The sequence below is a fragment of the Arachis hypogaea genome, chromosome 12 (assembly GCF_003086295.3).
Source record: "Arachis hypogaea cultivar Tifrunner chromosome 12, arahy.Tifrunner.gnm2.J5K5, whole genome shotgun sequence".
Classification (NCBI taxonomy): domain Eukaryota; kingdom Viridiplantae; phylum Streptophyta; class Magnoliopsida; order Fabales; family Fabaceae; genus Arachis; species Arachis hypogaea.
This window is the reverse complement of record NC_092047.1, coordinates 7,175,638-7,197,217: the sequence shown is the minus strand read 5'-3', so window position 1 is coordinate 7,197,217 and position 21,580 is coordinate 7,175,638. Positions and strand designations below refer to the sequence as shown.

The following is a 21,580-nucleotide window of genomic DNA, read 5'->3' as shown; positions in this document are numbered from 1 at the left end:
CTTCTGCACCATGATCGAGAGCCACCATGGCAAGGCTTGGTAAGAATCCTCCCAACCACCGAAAATGTTGGCTATTGACTTCTGCTTCGCCAACCATGCCTTTCGGTAACTGATGGTATAGTTGAACCTCGACTGGACTTCTGCAATTATAGATTTCACCTTGATGGTCGGGTCCGTCTCGACCAATGGCCTTATAGCCTCAGCAACTGTATCTGAGTCCAACTTGGAATGATCTTGTGAAATCGTTCCGATCGTGCACGTGTGCCTACCGTTGTATCTGCGTATCTCCCAACAGCCTTTTTTCCGTATCAAGCTGGCTCGGATAAGCCAGTCGCATCCACGCCCGTACATCTTGCATTTTGCATAGAACGTCTGTGACTCAGACTCATACACCTCATAGTCAACTCCTTTAGATATAGTGAAATTTCTAATTGCTGCGACGACTGACTTTCTACTACTGTATTCCATTCCAATCCGGAACTCTCCGTCCTCAGGATCAACAACGTCTACAGAAAGTCAAAATCATCATTTATTACTAAAGCCAATGTTTAAACTAACAAAAACTTATTATCTTTGCAACACGTACCTATGTTTGCATATTCCGGAAACTCGGGGGCATGCATGGCCTCGAGATCCAACTCACGCATAAAAGGTGGAACGTCCATCGGTTGACTGCTAGACGGATGAACCACTACATTCTCTGCTGCTGCCTCAACTCCCACATCACCATCCTCATCTTCGTCGCCGGCCTCATAAGTGGCTTCGAAGTCCTCTTCGCTGTCACTATTCATTCCTTCGTACACTGCAGCTCTATCGTCATGTATGTCTATATCGTTTTGAACCTCCACAGTTTCAAACTCAACGTACAACTCAATCTGTGGGTGTCGCATCTGAGTCTGCCGATGAATTTGAAACATATTCTGCATACTCGCTTCATCAGTAATCGGCAGGACATCAAACTGTATTAGACCACCAAAAACTACAATCAGATTTCGATAAAGAATTCTGCTCACTCTCATTAATGTACCGTTTTCCATGCTTTGACAGAGGCCGTTCTGCAGCTCCATTAACGTCATCGTGCATGGAACCACAAACGAAAACGGATTCTGGGACACAAACTTCACTCCCTCATGAGTATTATGTATTATTTCACCGTTGCGATACACCACCAAATTTGCGGTTCCCTCCATTACACTAACAATATCTTCAAAGAACACTCAAAACACACTCAAATCTTTTTCACTATGCAAACTACCACCGAGCTCTGCCTTATATAGAGAGGTGAACTTAATACGTGCCCCACGTGCTGACTCAGCACGCCCCCCACGTGGTGCATACTTGGACCAATGCATGCTCGCCACGTCAACACGCCCCCCACGTGATTCCCCGAGTCCGCCAACCATTGATCGTCACGTCAGCACGCCCCCCGCGTGCTGACTCAGCACGCCCTCTGCGTGCTTCCCCTGGTGCGCCAACGAGTGATCGCCACGTCAGCACGCCCCCTGCGTGCTGACTAAGCACGCCCCTCGCGTGCTGCCATGTTGGCCCAAACTGATCAACCCACGTAGCCTCCACGCCCCCCACGTGGTTCCTTCAACACGCCCCCTGCGTGTTGTGGCTCCATCTGACACGTCCATCTTTGTGTTATACACCCAATTGTTCCATTTTCAGGGTTTACACCATAATATTTTCCATATTAAAATTAATGAGCCCCAAATGGTAGTGGCCAGTTATTTTACTCGTTAGGTTAATTGAATATATGATTTGGTAAAAAATATAACAAATAACTTTTTAAAATTTTAAAATTATTGAAGATATATGAAAAATTGTTTAACACGACGATATTGTATTAGTTTGGTTTTTATTTTTTTAAATTTTTTTATGCATATAATTTAAAACATGAAAGGTACGAAAATTTATATTAAATATGTAAATTAAAATAATTTAAATTAACGATATAATTTAATCGAATAAAAGTAACGTACTCGTATTATTGTAGTGGGACGAATAATAAGTACTTAATTCAGCTTTAAAGCATATATTTCATGATTATTCGATAATTAAAAATCCAATGTTTAATAAAAATAAGCTATTTAATTATAAGTTGTACTAGAATTTTGAGTGTGTAAATACATGAACATCATATATAAAGAATAGAATAATATAAATACTGTTATTTGTATTAGATTAAATTAAGTTGAGATTTTGTAATTATATACATGTGAATTTTAATTGTTGGTATTGCATTTATTTTAAAGATCTGAACTAACTTTTTTTTAGATGGCAATATAATTAAAATTAAAATTCAAATTCAAATTCAAATTCAAATTCAAATTCAAAGATATATAGTTAAAAATAAGCGTAGTTTTGTTTAATGAGGACGTGAGTGGGAGTAACGTAGCGGCTAAGGATAAAAGACTGAATCAATTAGTATATTAGTGGCTAATAATACATTAGTATTTATAATTTGAAACTAGAATTATATATAAATACTAAAAAAATTAAATTTGTATATAAAAAGCGTGTTTATATAAAATAATAAAAATATAATTTACAATTTTTTTAAATAATTAAATTTGTTATTTAATTTTTAAATAATTTAATTTTGATATAATATTAGATGAAAGATTTTATGTATCTGTTAATTATGTATTGTAACTTAAATATTTTTTTAGAGGTCTGCTACACATACAAGCCTTTTTAGCTTACAAGTTATACAAGTTGCTCCAAATCCAAGAAAAAAACACGCGCTCCTTCAACAACACGTTCACTCTTCGTCTTCTTCCTCAATCAAAACGCAAACCATCAAGAAAAAAACACGCGCCCTTCCTCTTCTTCCTCAATCAATATGCAAACCATCAAGATTCAAGGGACATTCAAAACAAACTACTACGATTCTGCAGAAACGTTCCAATTCCTCACAAAGAGTAGAAGAAATCAAGAAGAAAAGATACAAATCTACATAAAAAATGTCACAGCCCAAAATGAGCCATGACCGGCGCTCAGGAAAATAGTCCCTTAGCAAGCCTAAACCGACTCAATTATAAGTTGAATAAGAAAGTTATAAATATTTTACAAATTCTAAAATAAATACTTATATATATTTTTAACAAAAATAAAATAATTACAAATGGTTGGATCCTACCTGTGACATATGGAGCATATACATCTACGAACTCGACAAAGAATACGTACTCGCTGCAGATTATTACTCTTGAATAAAAAGTCTCACATAGTCAAGTATTTGTTCCTGAAAAATATTTAAAAAAAAAAGGATGAGTTTTACAACTCAGTGACTAGACAATACATTTATAATCGACATGAGACCATATAAACATTATTATCAAAGTAACTTTAATTAGAAAATAATAGTTAATAATAATAAGTGAATCAATAAGGGAGTTCTCATACAGAAATCAAATCAAAAGTCCACACATGGGTGGCTCCACCTCTATGGGTAGCCCTTTCCTCTTGTGTGTCCTAACAGAATAACAGATCTAACGTGTGGCCTACACGTTAGGCTAGCAACACCCCTGCTAGCTGGAGTCTGAGTCAGATGCATCTAAGTTAATGTCATAACCGCCGTTAACTACGGTTTTCTAATACGAGCCTCTCAAACCAATTCAAAACATATAGTTTCAAATACAATAAATCTTTAATCTCTCAAATATATAAGGTATCGAATCAAATCAATCAGATAATACTTTCTTATCAGAAATATTTTCACATCATACTTTTTCAATCATAGAACCATATTTCATAATTTCTAAGTGAGTGCCAACAAATACTTTAATACTTCAAAAGCATATATGCAAATAAAATCAATATTCTAAAATAATATAAAGTTTTATCAAACATATATATAGTCTCATCTAAAATTCCTAATATATGAATTTCATAAGAAGAATTATTCAGCTATAATAAATCAAGTATTATAATCAAATCAAAGTTCTTCAATAATAGTTTTATAAATATAATTAAAAACTCATAATAGCATAAACCAAAAGTTTAACGGTTATAAATGTAAAGCCTACTCACAGCATGGTCCTAACAGACCGAAGAGACCAAACCCAGAGTGCGTCTCACGACAGCGACAATGACCACAACACCAGGTAGTCATTTCAAATCGAATACAGAGACAAAGGCAGATAAAATTCTGGAAGATCCAAAACAGAACAAAGACAAAAATAAATCAAAATAAGGACAAGGTAGAAAAATGAATTAGTGGCAGAGATAAGGTGAAAACAGGACAGACTAAGGGAAGAAGCTAGACCAGAACAGTGGCAAGGTAGTGTTGCCGGTGAGTTTGGAAGCTCCGGCGTGTTTTCCGGTGACAGTACCGCCGTTCCTGGCGACTAGAGGCATGGCGACGAGTCTCCTTCTCCTCCGGTGAGTTCCTCCTTCCCCCTCTGTTCGTGTATGGTGATGTTTCTCTTTCTGCGAACTCTCTCGTTCTCTCTCTCCCGCTAGAGCTCCTCTTCCCGGAAACCCAACAGTGGCAGCGGCGGTGCAGCAGCTTGGCGATGGGGTCTCCATCGGCAAAGACGGATCTGATGACGATGAGACTGACCGCGTCCCTCTTCCTCGCGGGTCCTCCTCCTTCTCGGCGACCATGATGGCGGCACCGCAAAATGCTAATGGCAGCGACACTCCTCCAGCTTTCTTCAACTCGCAGACTCCCTCTTTCTCTAGGGTTGACGTCGATGGCGACTTGGCAGCAGCAGAACTTCGGCGGCGAGGCGTGGAGGCAGCAGCCCCTTCTACCGTTCTCTCTTTTTTTTTCTGCGTAGGTGTATTTATGTATGGTGTGAGTTTTGAAAAGAAGGGAGTTGTGGTTGATGAGGAAGAGTGGAAGTTGTTTAGTAATTTAGGGTTACGGTTGGGTAGGAGGAATAAGGGTAATGTAGGAATTTTGATAAAATTAAAGGGTAGGATAGTAATAATAGAAAAAAAGAAGCTTGGGACATTACAAAAAATTACCAGAAAAAAGAAAGAAACATTATTCAAGGTACTGTTCTTCTAGGTTTTTCTTCTAGATTGTCTTTGCCATGTGCCTCATCCTTAACCAGCAAAACATTAAAAGATTTCAAGAAGAAATATACTGTCTCCCCTGTTTTGGGTGTATTTCTTAAATCGTTTCTGTCTCCCCTGTTTTGGGTATATTTCTTAAATCGTTTGGGTGTACTTCTGTAATCCTTTGGGTGTATTTCTGTAATCGTTTGGGTGTATTTCTGTAATCCTTTCTGTAACCATTTGGGTGTATTTCTGTAATTGTTTGGGTGTATTTCTGTAATCGTTTGGGTGTATTTATGTAATCGTTTGGGTGTATTTCGGAAGTTCTATTATCTTCAAAATGATTTCAAAGCTTGATTTCAAAAACCATAAAAATCGAAAAAAACAAAGCAAAGAGAAAACGCATGAAGGAGATCCAATAAATTTGGCAAAAAACTCGAAAAAAGAAACAAAATCTTTTGAAATATGGAAGTTATATATTTGTGCGTTAATTGATTTGAATTGATTTAAAATTCTGTTAGAAAGGCACGTAACAAGCAGCGCGTTTAATGAGTAGATTTCGTTCAGACTTGTAAAGCTTGTAAATACAAAACACTTGTATGTAGAGATTAATCCATTTTTTATTACTATTTCTAAAAATAAAAGATATATTCTAAATTAGTAAATTAATCAATTTATTTTAAAATTTTATATGCAATATAAGTACATATAATAGAACAAAAGATATAAAACAAGTAATAAAGATGAATAAATTGAGAATAAAATAAAATATATAAAATCATGAAAAAAATAAAATATTAGATTAATATCTAAATTATAATTGTTTGAATTAAAATTTGTAATTGAAAATTTTAATAAGATAAAAAAAACAATAAAATTGAAAGATACATAGAGTCATAGAGAGTTATATAAAAAACATGAAGAATTTAAAATTTATCTTTTGATAAAAAAAGATGACTATTAGATAAAGAATAGAAAAAAAATGTTGAAAATATAAAAATAAAAAAAATTTAAGAAAATAAAAAAAAATGATGACCCAATAACTAAATTTGATTAGGTTAAATAATAATTAAAATAATTAAAAAAAAGTAAATTACAGATTTTGACCAATTGAATTTAATTTATTTATAGTGGAATCATTTAAAATTTAAAATAAAAATATATTATAAATAACTATTTATTTAAAAAAAATATATACAGTGGGGCAAATGTTCCCTCATACTTGTTGCCGGATCCATGCCTGCCTCTGTGTAGCTTCTTTCATTATTATTTGTGTATTCCAATTTAAAATACTGTCAGCCAAGGTCGAAGCCGGCTGACTTCATGCATAAATCTTATGGCAAGCTTCATCCATTACCTATTTAAGTTGGTCATTTTCGAGAAACACATTATTAAGATGGGTCATTTTCGTCTATTCTAACCTTGGAAAACGACAAACCTTAAGTGGGAAACTTATTCGTACGCAGAACATTAGAGTTCCAAATCCGTACGCGGGAACACTGGATAATTTTCCAATAAATTAATAATCCATAAATATATATAACTCATCATATCTTTATTACTTTATTTTTATTTGATTATTCCTTACAAATCTATGTAAGGTATCAGTAGCTAACAGCAAAGTAAAAGATCACATAATAAAGAGGTCAATTAGACAAGATGAACAGAGAATAAGAAAGAGGAAAAAGATACTGCATTGTGATTACAAAACGTGATTGATACAAAATTAGTTAGTCAATTCTTATATCAGTTAGATAAAATACAAAGTGTGTATAGATGTGAAGGTGCAAGTTAGTTGAAAAACTAACAGCTATAACAAACTCTAGCTGAGCTGGCTCATGCAATTTCTACAGAGTGAGCAGCATTACACTAACATGCCCCCTTAAACGAAGGGCCTACTACACTAACATACCCCCTCAAAACAGAAGGGCCTATGATGAAGCTGCAGTGAAGACTCTGAGCAGGTTTTTGAATTTGACAAAGGTTGTAGCTGAGAGAGGTTTAGTTAGGGTGTCAGCCAGTTGGTCTTGAGTTGGGATATATTGAACAAATATTTCTTTTTTGGTTACATAGTCTCGAATAAAGGACTGGTTGAGGGCAAAATGCTTGGATTTGTTGTGCAAAATTGGGTTGGCAGAGAGCAGGACTGCACTTCGATTGTCGTAGTATATCACAGGTTTTGTTGAGCACAAAATTCTGATTTCACTGAGAAGGTTTTGAAACCAGATAATTTCAGTTACGGCATCTGCAATTCCCCGAAACTCAGCTTCAGTGCTGCTCTTCGATACTGCTGTTTGCTTTCTGCTGGCCCAGGAGACCAAATTTGAGCCAAAGTAAATGCCATACCCATTGGTTAACTTGCAATCATCAATATCACTGGCTTAATCAGAGTCACAAAAGCCATAGATCTTGAAGTTGGTGAATTTGCTGAACCTGAGACCAGACTTTGTGGTGCCTGCCAAGTACCTGAGAATTCTTTTTACAGCTTTCCAGTGGAACTCAAGAGGATTGTGAAGGAACTGAGCTACTTTGTTTACTGAGAAGGAGATTTCAGGCCTTGTGATTGTGGCATATTGCAGACCTTCACTATGGACCTGAATAGAGTGAGATTGCTGAAAGAGCCATCTCCAAAGGCAAACAGTTTTAGGGAGGAGGTCATGGGGTAGGAATAGGTTTTGCCTAAGTCATTTCTGCCACTTTTAAAAGGTCCTTAATGTACTTTGTTTGTTTGAGAGTTACTGTGTCATTAGGGGTTTTTACAACCTCAATGTCAAGGAAGTAGTTCATTTCACCCAGTTCTTTTAAGGCAAAGGTACTGTAAAGTTTAGTCATTAGTGCCTCAATTTCAGATTCAGAGTCACCAGTAATAAGGATGTCATCTACATACACCAGGATGTATGTGGCTGAAGATGAGGTGAACTTTGTGAACAGGGAGACATATGATTGTGTGTTTGTGAAGCTGAATTTTGAAAGTGTAGAGCTGAGCTTTGTGAACCAGGATCTACGAGCTTGTTTGAGTCCATAGAGAGACCTTTGGAGCTTGCAGACATGGAAGGAGTTTAGGGCCTTGAACCCTTCTGATTGTTGCATGCAAATAGTCTCATGAGGATCCCCATTGAGAAACGCATTGTTGAAATTAAATTGATGAATCTTCCATCCTTTGGCGAGAGCCATACTGAGCATGACTCGAACTGTAGCAGATCGCACTATAGGACTGAAGATTTGGTGATAGTCAATCCCTTGGCGTTGGTGGAAGCCTTTGGCTACAAGTCTTGCCTTGTATTTTTGGATTGTGTCATCAGGAGTTTTCTTTATTCTGAAAATCCATCTGTCTGATAAAGCTCAAGTACATTTACTTGAGCAGAAAAAAGAGTTTATACACAAACCTTGCAAAAACAAAAAATAAAAATCAACAAAAAGGAGTAGAAATAAAAACTCCAGAAAATGAAAAGCCAGATAGCAATAAGTGCAGTAGTAGCAATAAGTGCACCAGCGGTGTGCATAGTGAAATTGGTGATTGTAAAATTAGTGGTTTTTGTGTAAAATCAATTGACAGTAATAAATACAGTACAATTAAAGATACAATTAGTGATTGCAGTGTCAGTTATTGTGTGCATTCCCATCTTGGTTTTCTTTCTCCAGTAACTGTGTCTAAAAACAATGCAATTGTGCACTCTAATAATGCAATTGTGATTCCTGATGACTCCATTGATGCAATTTCTAATGCCATTGTGCACCCTGAAATTGACACTCAAAATAAATTTTGTGCTCTGATACCATGTAAGGTATCAGTAGCTAGCAGCAGAGTAAAGGATCACATAATAAAGAGGTCAATTGGACAAGATGAATAGAAAGCAAGGGAGAGAAAAAAAAGGTACTGCATTATGATTACAAAACGTAATTGATATAAAATTGGTTAGCCAATTTTTATATCAGTTAAATGAAGTGCAAAGTGTGTGTAGGTGTGAAGCTGCAAGTTAGTTGAAAAACTAACCGCTGTAACAAACTCTAGCTGAGCTGGCTCATGCAGCTTCTAGAGAATGAGCAGCACTACACTAACAATCCACGCCTATTATTTATATATATATATATATAACTTGTAATCTACCTATCTAAATAAATATTAGAAATTTGATTAATGTTTAGAGACATTTATATGTTATTTAAGTAGTTAGAAATGAATTACTTAGTAGTAGTTATATTAACTACTTACCTAGTGGGTCAATAAGTTATAGCTCAAATAACATAATTTTCTAATACTTATCTAAGAGGTGGCGGGTTCAAATTTTCCTATCTTCGGTATAAAAAAAAAAAAAAAAAACTACTTAACTAGTGGGACTGCCAATGTTCATGATTTTTGTTTTCTTTCTTATTTTTTGTTTAACTTATTTAAATAAAAAAAATAACTACTTAGCTCTATAATTACCCCCAAAAAATATTAACTACTATAAATAGTTTATACAAGGGTATGCCTTACTTGTAATATCATTTGCCTTCTACAATTCTAATAAAATATCACATCAATTTATATTTTTTGTCTATTTTCTTTTTTTCCACTAAAAAATTATTAATTACCGTCAAATTTTATAAGTAAAATCGATAATTTCAATAAATACTGTCGAATTTATTATTAAATTTTTTTTGTTAAAAAATTTTGCCGACAATAATTGATGTTAAAAATGATGAAGATTTGCGTTTATTATTGATTTTTTTTTACAATAATTTCGACGAGAACATCTCAATGCAAAAGGTTGTTAGCAATTAGTTACCATCGAAAAAGCTCGATGTTAAATATGATGGTAATACATAAAAATTAAAAATAAATTTAAAATAATAAGTGTAAAAATATTTGATTATTTTAATGTTTTATATTGTTATAATAATAGGTGTAAAAAAATATTTTTTTAAATTATCAAAAAACAAAAATCACTGACGTTTTATAAATAAATAGAGTTAAGTAGGATTTTAGTCTCTAAGGTATAGTTCGAAAATTTTTTTCGTCTCCAACTTTTTTTTCCACACAAAATCATCCCTAAAGTTTAACTTAGTTTTAAAACCGTCGTTCGGATCAAAATACCCTTCTCCTTCTTCACCAAAATACCCAATTTCTATTCTTTTTTTTCTTTCCTCTCCATCACAGCAGCATCTCTTCTTCCTCTTCTTCTTCTTCTTTTTCATCATAGCACCAACAATAACAACAATAAAATCAGAAGCAAAATCAATGTAATAAACATAAAAAATAAAATCAGAAATATAAAGCTCAGAGAATTGATTTTGTTTTCTTAGATATACAAAGTTCAGAGAAATGTGATACTGTGCATTGCAACTTATTTTTTCTACTGGTAAAGCACCGAAAGATCAAAGAAACCAGAACACACAAAAAATCAAAAGAACAAAATAAAAAAAACAGAAGAACAATGAAATCAAAAGCGCAATAACAATAAGATCAAAGAAACATAATCAGAAGCATAAGAATAATGAAATTAGAATCACAATCAGAAGCACAAGAACAATAAAATTAGAATCAGAATCAAAATCAGAAGTAGAAGATTAAATCAGAAGTAGAAAAATTAAAAGTAGAAGCAGAATGAATCAAAAACAGGACCCTAAAAGCACCGGCGGCGAGGAGCAGGACGAGCACCAGCGACGAAGAGCAGGGCGAGGACGTGAAGCGACGGCGAAGACCAGAAGCACCAGTGGCAGTGACGGCGACGAGGCACCCTTCTTCCTCTCCCTGGCCGGCCGTGCGTTTTCTCTCTCTTCACAAGCTATTTCACGGCGACAAGGCTCGCGTCTCCTCTCCCCCTCGGGAGCTCTCTCTCCCTCTGATTCTGATTCCCGACGGCAACGGAAGCTCCAAGCCTTGCTGGCACCGTTCCCCCTTTCCCGTCTTCTTCCATTCCCCCTTCTTCTTCCCTCCCCCCTCGCGTGATCCCCCCTTCTTCCCTCTCATTCGTTCTATTTTTTTTTATATATATATATATAATTTATAATTTTTTGGTTAGAGATAATTTGTAATAAAAATTAAAATTTTGGTAAAAAAGACGATTTTAAAATTAAGTTAAACTTTAGAGACGATTTTGTATGCAAGAAAAGGTTGAGGACGAAAAAAGTTTTCAGCCTATATCTTAGACACTAAAATTGTATTTAACCCAAAAAAATATTATTTTAATTATATAAAGACAAAATGTCACTAACGTTTTGTAAAAACACACAGCAACATATAACACATAGTTTAGGTCATCTTTAAAGAATTCATTCATAATTTAATATACAAAAATAAAAGTTCAAAAATTGAAAACTTTTTTATTTTTATCATTTTTATTTATTAGATTGTATTTGTTATTGTCAACTGTCAATAGTGTTACAGAAATGGCAGACCAATTTCCTCAACATTCCTATTTAAGGCAGGTTTAAAAAAATGTAACTATATACAATTGTCTATTCCACGGTTTCTTTTGTTGACTTCATATATATATATAAAGAGAATTTAAGCCTTTAAGGATTTGTTTGAGTTTTTAACTCTTTCTTCTTTCAATATTTGAACTCAAAATTATTGGTTATGCGACTAAAAAGTTACCATATTAATTTACCATGTAGATTTTCGAGCGAATTAGTGCCTATTAATCTAACAAATAAAAACAAGTAGTGTCGACAAAAATATGAGGACAAAAATGGAATAACGGCAGAATTGGCTTCATTGAATGCTTCAAACTCTCAGTTTTCACGTGGAACAAAGGACGGTCAACATAAAGTGTATTTGAGTTATATACTTATATATATAACTTTTTTAAGTAATAAATCCACATTGAAAAAAGTTGATAAGATTGATAAATCAGAATATTTATGGAGTTCATCAAGAATTTCAATTCTAGTAGTCAAGTTTGTCATGTTGATTTGGAATGTTAGGCTTCCCAAGATTACACTTTCTTTTGGCATACAATAGTAAATAATAAATCCAAAAAGAATCATATTCATATGATATAGTATAAAGTAAGGTGCTTATGAGTTATGGCTCAACCTAATTCTTAAAGTTTAAGTATTTCTTGTGAGATTAGTCTTTCACTTATTCAGGGAGAGAATATTTTTAAAGTTAGAGTAAACCTATCAAGTATTAACAAGGCCTAACTTAGAACAATGAAATTAAGTCAAATGTTTAATTAATTTAGGTTGATCAAGTAGTTAACTTACTTGTTTATTTAAATAAGTATCGAAATTCGAATCCTACCTTTAACTCATTAACTTATGGTAAATCTTTATATACCTTATTTGTACTTTTGGATATCCTTAAAGGTTGATTGAATTATCGACGTTTATTGCCTAAATTTAGGAGTTATTTAAAATGCTTGAACTAATAGAACCAACCAGTACTATAGACTCTATTCCATATGCCAAAATTTGAAGTGAGAGTACTAGTTTACTTAAAGGCAGGAGAGCTAGCCCTCCACATGTTTAGATTAGTCTTCATTGGCTTAGTTCGAAATCCCCTTATATAGGTCTGCGGGTGCACTGGGAGGCTTATCGGTCGGTCCACAAAGAATATTTTGCATATAAAACTCCAATTCACGACGGATTAGTTCTTAAGCTGTTAGATTGAGGAACTTTATGAAAAAAAAAATTTTGGATGCAAATGTCTGTATTTAGAATTTTATTTGTAGTAATAAGTCAATAACTAATTCATCATATATTTGAACTTTATTTTAAAATGTCAAGGAATAATCCTTTGCAAATTGGAGTTTAATTTAAGGGTTTTTCATTAGCCAACAAGATTCTATATACATAAGATGAGATTTGAAACCTTGACACTTATTTTAGGAGATGAATGAACTATTGAAGTTGACTAACTTATGTTGATTTCAGTTTATTTTTATAAAAGTGGCCTTTTTGAAGGCCCATTTATACTAATGTGGACTTTAGGCCCAACAATATATAGCCCAATAGCAAACGTTTATTAATCAAAAACAGAAAATCCAGCCCAAAAAACAAAAAAAAGGGAATAAAAATGTTCTTTCTTTCTTCACAAAAAAAAAAAAGCTTGTTCTTTTCTCCGAGGTTCTTCTTCTTTCTTCTTCTTATAATTATTGTGATTGAATTTGAAGAAGAAATTTTCATTTTCTCTTTGTGGGCAGTGTTAGGGGGTTGGTTGGTTCAGCTGATTGAAGGGTTAAAAACGATGTCGCATCGATTGGTGAAGAAGGTTCTGAATCAGCAACTCCATCTTCCCCAACAAGAAGAGATTCACCTCAAACCCCAAGAAGACGACGAAGACGAAGAGGATGAACAAAACGATGATCATTCTGCGAATCGTTCTTCAATTAACCCTTTCGACCTTCTCAATGACCAAGATTCTGACCCCGCCGAAGAACAAGACCAGGTTTTTAATTTCCCCCTTCAATTTCATTTCGAGAATATTTTTAACCCCTTTTTGGATTGGAATAACCTCATAAGCTCTCTGAATTCATGCAAAAAGTATATGATTCTAGCTCGTCTTTTGTGCTTGGAAATTGGTTAGAAACACATTATGTATATATTGGAGGACTTGGTTTTAAGTTATAGTGTAAGTGCAATATGATTTTGATTGAAGATGTGATACTAAATCACAGAGTGTTTGAAATTAAAGTAATGTTTGGATTCTTCCTTATGAAGAGGAATGTAGGGGAGTAGGGTCTAATGAGTATGTTAATTGCACTTGTTAGCTTCTAATCTTTAGGTTTTGATTGATAATTTTGCTATTTCGAATACAGGGAGATGAGTTACAATCCACCAATGAAACTGTGGTGAGATATGATAATAAAGAAGAGTCATCTTCGAAGAAAGATACCTCATCAAAATCAAAGAAAAAGAAGAAGAAGAAAAACAAGGATAGTTCTGTTGCCAATAAAGGAGGAGCCGAAAAGGAATTGGACTTGATTTTGGAAAATTTGTCACTGGATGTCAACTCTTCGAGTGAGCAGAATGTCTCTACCAAAGCTAAAGCAGTGAATGCCAAGGAACAAAATAAGTCTTTCAAACAGAATGCGATTTCCGTATTACAGGTGGATCCTAAGTATTTGAATGCCGAAAATGAGCTGAAAAGAATATTTGGATCTAAGGTTGTGAAATCATTCGAGAGTAGCAGTAGTAGTAATATTCAAGCTAGCAGTTCTAGGCAGATGCGTGGAGTTAGGCGTGGACACTACAATCTTAGAAAGACTGTTCTGGTCACTCCAGCAGGCCATTGGCCCCGGTGGGATGGTTCTTTCTCCATGGAATTTCTCGAAACAAAGAACGGATATAACTACTTTAAGTAAGGATAATTTTATTTAATTGATTGAGAACATGTTCTAATATGCTTTCTCTTTACTCCACTCGCCTTGTGTGTGATTGTGTGTATCTGGATGTGTTGAAGGGTAGACTTACTTATGGTATCTGATATTCAAATTCTTTTTATGTATTTAACTAGTGATTCTTAAACAGTTTCCACAGTGAGAACCCAAATGAGTTAAGAACTGAATATAAATATTGTACTTTGCATCCTCATATCCTATTTTGATGTTTATGGTTATCGTAATCTTATTTAACTACTGGTAATTTCCCCTCATTGTTTGTTCCTATTATGTAGATATGTACACTCGTCTTCCTACTCCCAAGCTCAAGGTGCATTTGAAGCTTCCAAAGCAATAAATGACTTAAATGCTCTAGCTAGTGTATTGTTGTACCATCCATATCATCTAGATTCGCTTCTAACAATGGCAGAGTATTTCAAGGTAGTGGGAGAGCAACAGATGTCTGCAGATGCTATTGCCAAGTGTCTATATGCCCTTGAATGTGCATGGCATCCCATGTTCACTCCATTGCAGGGTAATTGCCAACTGAAGTTTGGTCATGACACTAACAAGCCCATGTTCACAGCTCTTTTCACTCACATGAAAAATTTGGACAGGCGTGGTTGCCATAGATCTGCTTTAGAGGTCTGTAAATTGTTGCTTTCTCTGGATTCTGATGATCCAATGGGGGCTATTTTCTGCATCGACTACTTTGCTTTAAGGGCCGAGGAGTATGCATGGCTGGAAAAATTTTCTGAAGATTACAAAAGTGATAACTCCATTTGGTTGTTTCCAAATATCTCTTTTTCCCTTGCCATTTGTCGGTTTTACCTTGAGCGCGAGGCTGCCTCCAATGATGCTAGTGTAGATTCTGAGAAGTCGTCTTCATCTGATCTCATGAAACAAGCATTGATGCTCCACCCTTCGGTCATAAAGAAGCTCGTCGCCAAAGTACCCTTGAAAGATCGCATTTGGACAGATATTCTCAAGCATACGTTTTTCCGATCAGATCAAACAGGCATTCAATCTCAAGACCACTTAATTAATATTTATGTTGAGAGAAATTATCTTATTTGGAGGCTTCCTGATCTACAAAAATTGTTAAGTGATGCTGCACTACAAGTGGTTAAGACCATAGAAAATAATCAAAGTGAAGTTAAGGATTGGGCTTGTGTCAGAAAAGAAGCTTTCTCATCCGAGAAAAACGAGTATGTGTTTCTTTCTATCTATTTTGTTTATATTTTATGGTATGATGTTTTGCAAACCATTGTGAACCTGTTTGTAGGGATATCTAGTATTCTAATCTTGGTACACAATTGATTCTATTTGGATTTTGGGATGAGTAAGTGGTGGTTAACTAATGTAACTCATAAAGCATTGGGCAGGCCTGTTGATATATCTGAGCTACAAGTTTTATTCTTTTTGTGCTATAAGAGAACCTTGTAAGATGCACATGATATAGAATTAGGGAATGCGCAAGAGGTCGAGTATCAGACACAAAGAAATGCATGTTGCTCGGCATTAGTAACATTGGTGCTGAACTGCTGATAATCCATATACTTGATAGATAATTGTTTGATGAGGTTACAAGGAATCAACATGTTTGAAGCTTGTTCATCTGTTTACCATATAATTGAAAGCAAAAGAAAGTAGCATGATTAATCCTATTCGACATGAAACTTAGGATGCAGTTCATCATGGTAGGTTGGTCTTTTAAATAATCACACTCATTTTGTATGTTTGTTAGGTATGGACATCTGTTGGTATCTGATTTCTCGGACTCGGTTGCGTCCATTCCGCAAGAGAATCTGCAACATTTCATTGGTGGTCCAAGGATGATGAGGGAGGGGGGTCCAATACAGGATGAGAACCAATTTGCTAATTTGCAAGGCAATGGCCATGCGCCTCGGCCGGTCGCAAATCGGAATGCATTGGCTGTCTTGTTTGAGTCAATGCTACCATGGGTTACTTATGAGGATGGTGGACCGGAACCCGAACATGATGGTGATAACCAGCACAATGATCATCAAGGGCAAGAAAATCAATGAACTTTTGGATGCAACTCAACCTTGTTGCTCTAAAAGCCTTCTTTGGGGGAGTGTTGAACTATGATGAGATGTTCTTCATGTATAGAGAGATTACTTAGGGAGCTTGATACTCATAGAGGTCTATAAATTTTGACATACTTTGTGGTGTCTAATTTTAGGGATATTGATATCAAATTTTGTACTATTTTCATTATGAATTTTTTGAAATGCTTTTGATGTAAACCTTTCAATACTATCATAGAATCTTCCTATATTATTACAAGAGTTCAACTCTGATAACTTTTACTCCTAGATCAAATATCACACACTTCCTTTATCTCATCATGAATGATCTAATGGTGATTTTACATTTGGCATAGTAGTAAAGAAATATTATCAATAAAATTGTAGTAGCAGCATCATTATCAAAATGTAACTAGTTATGGTGCTAGTATCTTTTCATCAAGAAAATTGCATCAAATTTTCAAAAAGAACTTGCTCATAATGAGAGACATGTGGAAGCATTAGTATTGCAGATATGCTGCTATACTTTAGATTATAATGATCTTTTATACTCTATGCCTATTTAATAGCACAAGATCTTCTAAATAAGTATTTGTTGCACAAATATTCTAGTAAACTCTATCATGCCAGCAATTAGTTTTATACCAACCATTTTATTAAAGTTAAAACATGTCTTTTTATATTTTAGACATTTAGAAAAGTATTTACGAATCACTTGTTAAATAGTAGTTATATTATTAGTGAAAATTGAATTTAATTTCTTATAAAATTTTAAGTCATTTTTTATCAGTTATGTCAATCATCTTTTATCGTATACATTGTATTTGAATATTTCTTTTGTCCACAGTATTTTCCAACACGACAACTAACAATTAATTCATTGCAGATCTAAACTCCATTTAAGGTCTGCTGCTGGCCAATGGGTTGCTGTATGCACAAGACGAGATTCGAATTCCCGACACTTGCTTAAACGGATAAGTGAGCTGACTACTCGACCAACCCAAATTGGTTTGTATTTAAATATTCTATTGGCCTTCCAGCTCAAGTTTGGCACAATGAGATTCTTTTCCACTCCTTTCTGCGTAGAATGAAAGTGTTGGGCATGATAACCTTCAAAGGCAATAGAAGAAGCAGAAAGGGAAGTAGGGGACCAGGTTTTCATGATGAAGTTGTCATGTGACTAGATACTAATCTATGATTAAGGGCACCACTATAGGAATGTAAACATCATTACAAGACTGCTAAGCATTGTTGTATAACGTAATGTCACTTAATTTATGATATGTTTGGGTTCACTTATTGACTTATTGTCATAAACTCTAACATCTATATTAAGATATACTATGTTTCTCCAACTTCCTTGATTTTTTGACTTAAAGCAGTTATTGTGAGAAAAGTAGAAAACTAGGTAGATTTCTGTACAAGAGAAATTATATTTGTATCAGTTTTTAATTCATCATTGTGTGTGTATGGAGCTGCTTGTAGGAAACCACAAGCAGCAAGTGATTTGTTCTGACTTATATCTTTGTGCAATAGCAGTGACACATAAATTAGGGATTATTACCAGAATGTAAATTCAATATTTATATTTAAAACTACAATCGTGTTGCATGCACATAAAAATTATTACTAATTAGTTATTTGTATAAAATAAATGTTAGAATGTAAAATATATATATTAAAATATATAAAATAATATATGTAAATATACTCAACAATTATTTTTTTACTTGCCGCAGTATCTTTACCAAGATAAGGATTAATTTGTCGCAAATCAGAACTTTATTTAAATCCGACACTTACTTAATCAAACAAGTAAACTAACCACTTAACTAATTTAAGTTGGTTAAATATACAACAATCATATTAAATATACATAAAAATCAGTTACCAAATTAATTACTTCTACTTATATAGAATATATGTTAAAAATTAAAATATAAAATACACATTAAAAATATGTGAAAGAACACATATATTTATATACATAATAACTGTTTTTTTTATGTATAGTATTTTTGTATAACCAATATATAATGATTGTTTTATATATACATATTATTTTTGTATAAACAATTATATATGTCTATAGAACTAGATTATTATTAACTACTTATAGTTTGGGGATTTTTCCTCATTTTATTTGTTTCCCCTCTTAAAAGATCTATATATAGGTTTGAACTTTGAATGTGTGATGCAACTAAGAACCCAAAATACACGCTACAACATGGTACTCAGTGGAAACCTGAATAACGCTGTCATAGCATTCCTGGTTCCTCTTCCTTCCATCATCATCTACCTCTCATTCCTCAAACATTATGATGATCAGTCAAATTTCTCAACAAAACTTGAACCTTTTTGGTCAACATTCTATTCTTGGTGCTACCACCACCCACTTTTATTGGCCAATGCACTCTTCTTCTTCAACGTTAATGTTCTCTTCTGGATCATAGGCCAATTCCAGCGTAGTCACTGGGTACATATTAATGAATTTCTTACTCAAGTTCTCATTTTTCCTTTCTGGGCATCTTTGAAGTTGGCATTTTTGGCTTCTACTTATGAAGTTCTGACTCAACATTCAGATTTTTCCCTTCTGGGTATCTCTAAAGTTGACATTTTTTAGCTTTTTAATTGGACTGTGATTTAGCTTGTTAATTGGACTGTGATGAAATTCTCACTGAAATTCACTTTTTTATTTTCTGGGCATCTCCAAAGTTGACATTTTTAGCTTGTTAATTGGACTGATGAAATTCTCACTCAAATTCACGTTTTTATTCTCTGGGCTTCAGCAAAATTGACATTTTTATTTTTTAGCTTGTTAATTGAACAGTGACTCAAAAATCACATTTGTAATTTGTTTCCTATTAAGGGTGTAGATAAAGGCTGTTAGTTAAGCTGTTGTTATGATGATAAGCTTGTGATTGGTTGTTAGCTGTTATCATTCTGTTACATGCTTAGCTATATAAAGCTATGCCATGACTGTATAAACTCACTCATTCTAATAAAATTTTCTCTTATTCAGTACTATTCTAGTTTCTCTAATGCTTCACAGCACTAGCTACAATATTTCCCTTTCTGGGTTCCTCTAAAGTTGAGAGTTTGAGCTAATGAAGTTGATTTGGTTATGGTTTTGTTGTTACAGTTGATTGATCCGTATTGGACAGTTATACCTGTTATGCTTGTTCACTATTATGCAAGTCACCCTTTGGCACAGTTTAATTGGTGGAGGTCTTGGATTGTGGTGACATTGACTTGGATATGGAGTTTGAGGCTCACTCATAACTACTTCAGGAGAGAGAGATGGCAATGGGGTGCGAGGGAGGATTGGCGTTTCACTGAGATGAGCCAGCAGTATGGGAAGCAATGGTGGTGGATTTCATTCTTTGCTGTCTATGTCTCTCAGCAGGTCATAATTTATTTATATGTTTTTTGTTTTACTCTTGTGGTTCAACAATATATGTCACTTTAGAAATTCGATGCATTCATAATTTGTGTGTATTGGTAACATTTGTTGCTTTGAGTTATGAATATATTGATGCTTGAACTTCATAAAGAATGAAGACGTGAAAGCTGAAATTGTAATTGCTGGTCATGGTAATTGATGATCATTCTAGGGTATGGGAGGATGCAAGTTGAATAATGTCATTTTCGAATTACTTGATTCTTGAAGGATTTAGTCATGAGTTTTGTTTTGGTTAGTGATTGTATGGGTTCTGAATCCAATACAATCATACTTTGTGCCTGGTTGGGAATGACTTTTGCATGCGAGTATAATCTTGTTGTTGGGGAGGTTTATTCTGGTTTTTGGATCCATGTTTTATTTGGTACTTGCGCTATTATGAAAAATTTGCAGCTGTAATTGTAAAGTAACTATAATCATATATTGCATTTCACAAATAAAAAAGAAAGAAAGAGAATCTCTTTGAACTAACCATGGATGATATGTTAATCAAGAAATGGTTGGAAGTTAGAAACCAGAGTGTAAGTGTTGGTGTAATGATAGCATTGTTGTCTTGTGATGATTTGGTGCCTCTCTGCTTGAAAGGGTAAGGGTAAGGGTGTGTGCATCATCGACCGGCTTCAGATCTCGCCTTGTGTACTAGACCACCCTTTTTACAAACCTTTAGGATTAATGCTTACGAATTCATGGACTAAAGTGAAATTTCACTTGTTTAAATGAAATCCCTGAACCAGTTTGGCTAATTTTCTGCTTGGTTTTATTGATGTGCAATGAAATGAATGCTCTTTGTTTTCTAATTTTCACTTGTCACATTTGCAGGTGTTTCTGATTGGATTATCTCTACCCTTAAACATTGTGCACTCTGTCAATAAGCCTTTGAGCATCTGGGACTTGGTCGCAATCGTCGTCTGTTTAAGTGGCATCGTCATAGCATACTTTGCCGATACACAGCTTTATGACTTTGTGATTAGAAACAACAAACTAAAAGGTCTTGGTAAGCCAATGGTGCCTGTCCTTGACAGCGGCTTGTGGCATTACTGTCGCCATCCGAATTACTTCGGCGAGCAGCTGTGGTGGTGGGGATTGGCTCTATTCTCATGGAGCCTCGGATATCGATGGAGCTTTCTTGGTGCATTGGTTAATACCATGTGTTTAGCATATGTGACTAGGCTTGTTGAGGAAAGAATGGAGAGCAGAATCTTTTAGGGTGTATCAGAAGACAACTTCAGTGTGGGTTCCTTGGCTAAAGTCCTATCCTTCTACAGCAAAATATAAGAAGAGTGCTTGATTCTTTTCCTTAGTATAGTGATTGGTATCTGGATTTGTTCTCTGTTGTTGTTTGTTCAATAGAATCATGAGTTGTGTTTGCATGAATTCAATGTAACCATATATATTTCAACTTGGGTTATAGACTTGTATGTATCTAAGCTACTATTTATGCTTTATTAAAGTTTCAAAGGTTTCACTAGTACAAAACTTTAGTTTATAATTGTAGATCGAAATTGTCTCGCGTGGTTTCAAGGTCACAGGTTTAAGTCGTGAAAACAGCCACTGAAATAATTGTCAGGTTAGACTGTGTACATTACACATTTTGAATGCGGCCTTTTTTTGGACCTTGCATTAACACAAGGTTTGTACACTAGACTGCTTTTTTATAAGGTGGAAATTCAGGTGCAGTCGACTTCACGTGAAGTTGATATCTGAGAACTGTTAGATAATTTGACTGGTTTGACTAAATTTTCATCTAACGG

The 21,580-nt window shown here is 34.5% G+C and overlaps 2 protein-coding genes across 2 annotated transcripts; both read left to right on the top strand.

The window, feature by feature from the left end:
• Positions 1–12,999: 12,999 nt before the first annotated feature.
• On the top strand, positions 13,000–16,657 carry LOC112726632 (uncharacterized). The gene is made up of 4 exons (XM_025776107.3): positions 13,000–13,387; positions 13,758–14,299; positions 14,615–15,526; positions 16,066–16,657. Exons 1-4 carry the CDS (start codon positions 13,016–13,018, stop codon positions 16,364–16,366), a joined length of 2,127 nt encoding a protein of 708 aa, XP_025631892.2. The 5' UTR covers positions 13,000–13,015; the 3' UTR covers positions 16,367–16,657.
• A 1,883-nt stretch (positions 16,658–18,540) lies between these two features.
• LOC112726631 (uncharacterized protein C594.04c-like) lies at positions 18,541–21,305 on the top strand. Its single transcript, XM_072208625.1, is given in 4 exon segments — positions 18,541–18,845; positions 19,512–19,775; positions 20,649–21,016; positions 21,018–21,305. Coding segments are annotated over 4 exon segments (1,014 nt in total). The 5' UTR covers positions 18,541–18,563; the 3' UTR covers positions 21,118–21,305.
• Positions 21,306–21,580: the final 275 nt, after the last annotated feature.

Excerpts from the sequence above, each read along its gene's own strand:
- LOC112726632 (XM_025776107.3), top strand. The coding sequence starts at position 13,016 with ATGTTCTTTCTTTCTTCACAAAAAAAAAAAAGCTTGTTCTTTTCTCCG. Across the intron at positions 14,300-14,614 it reads AACGGATATAACTACTTTAA|ATATGTACACTCGTCTTCCT; the intron begins GTAAGGATAATT and ends CCTATTATGTAG. Across the intron at positions 15,527-16,065 it reads TTCTCATCCGAGAAAAACGA|GTATGGACATCTGTTGGTAT; the intron begins GTATGTGTTTCT and ends TATGTTTGTTAG.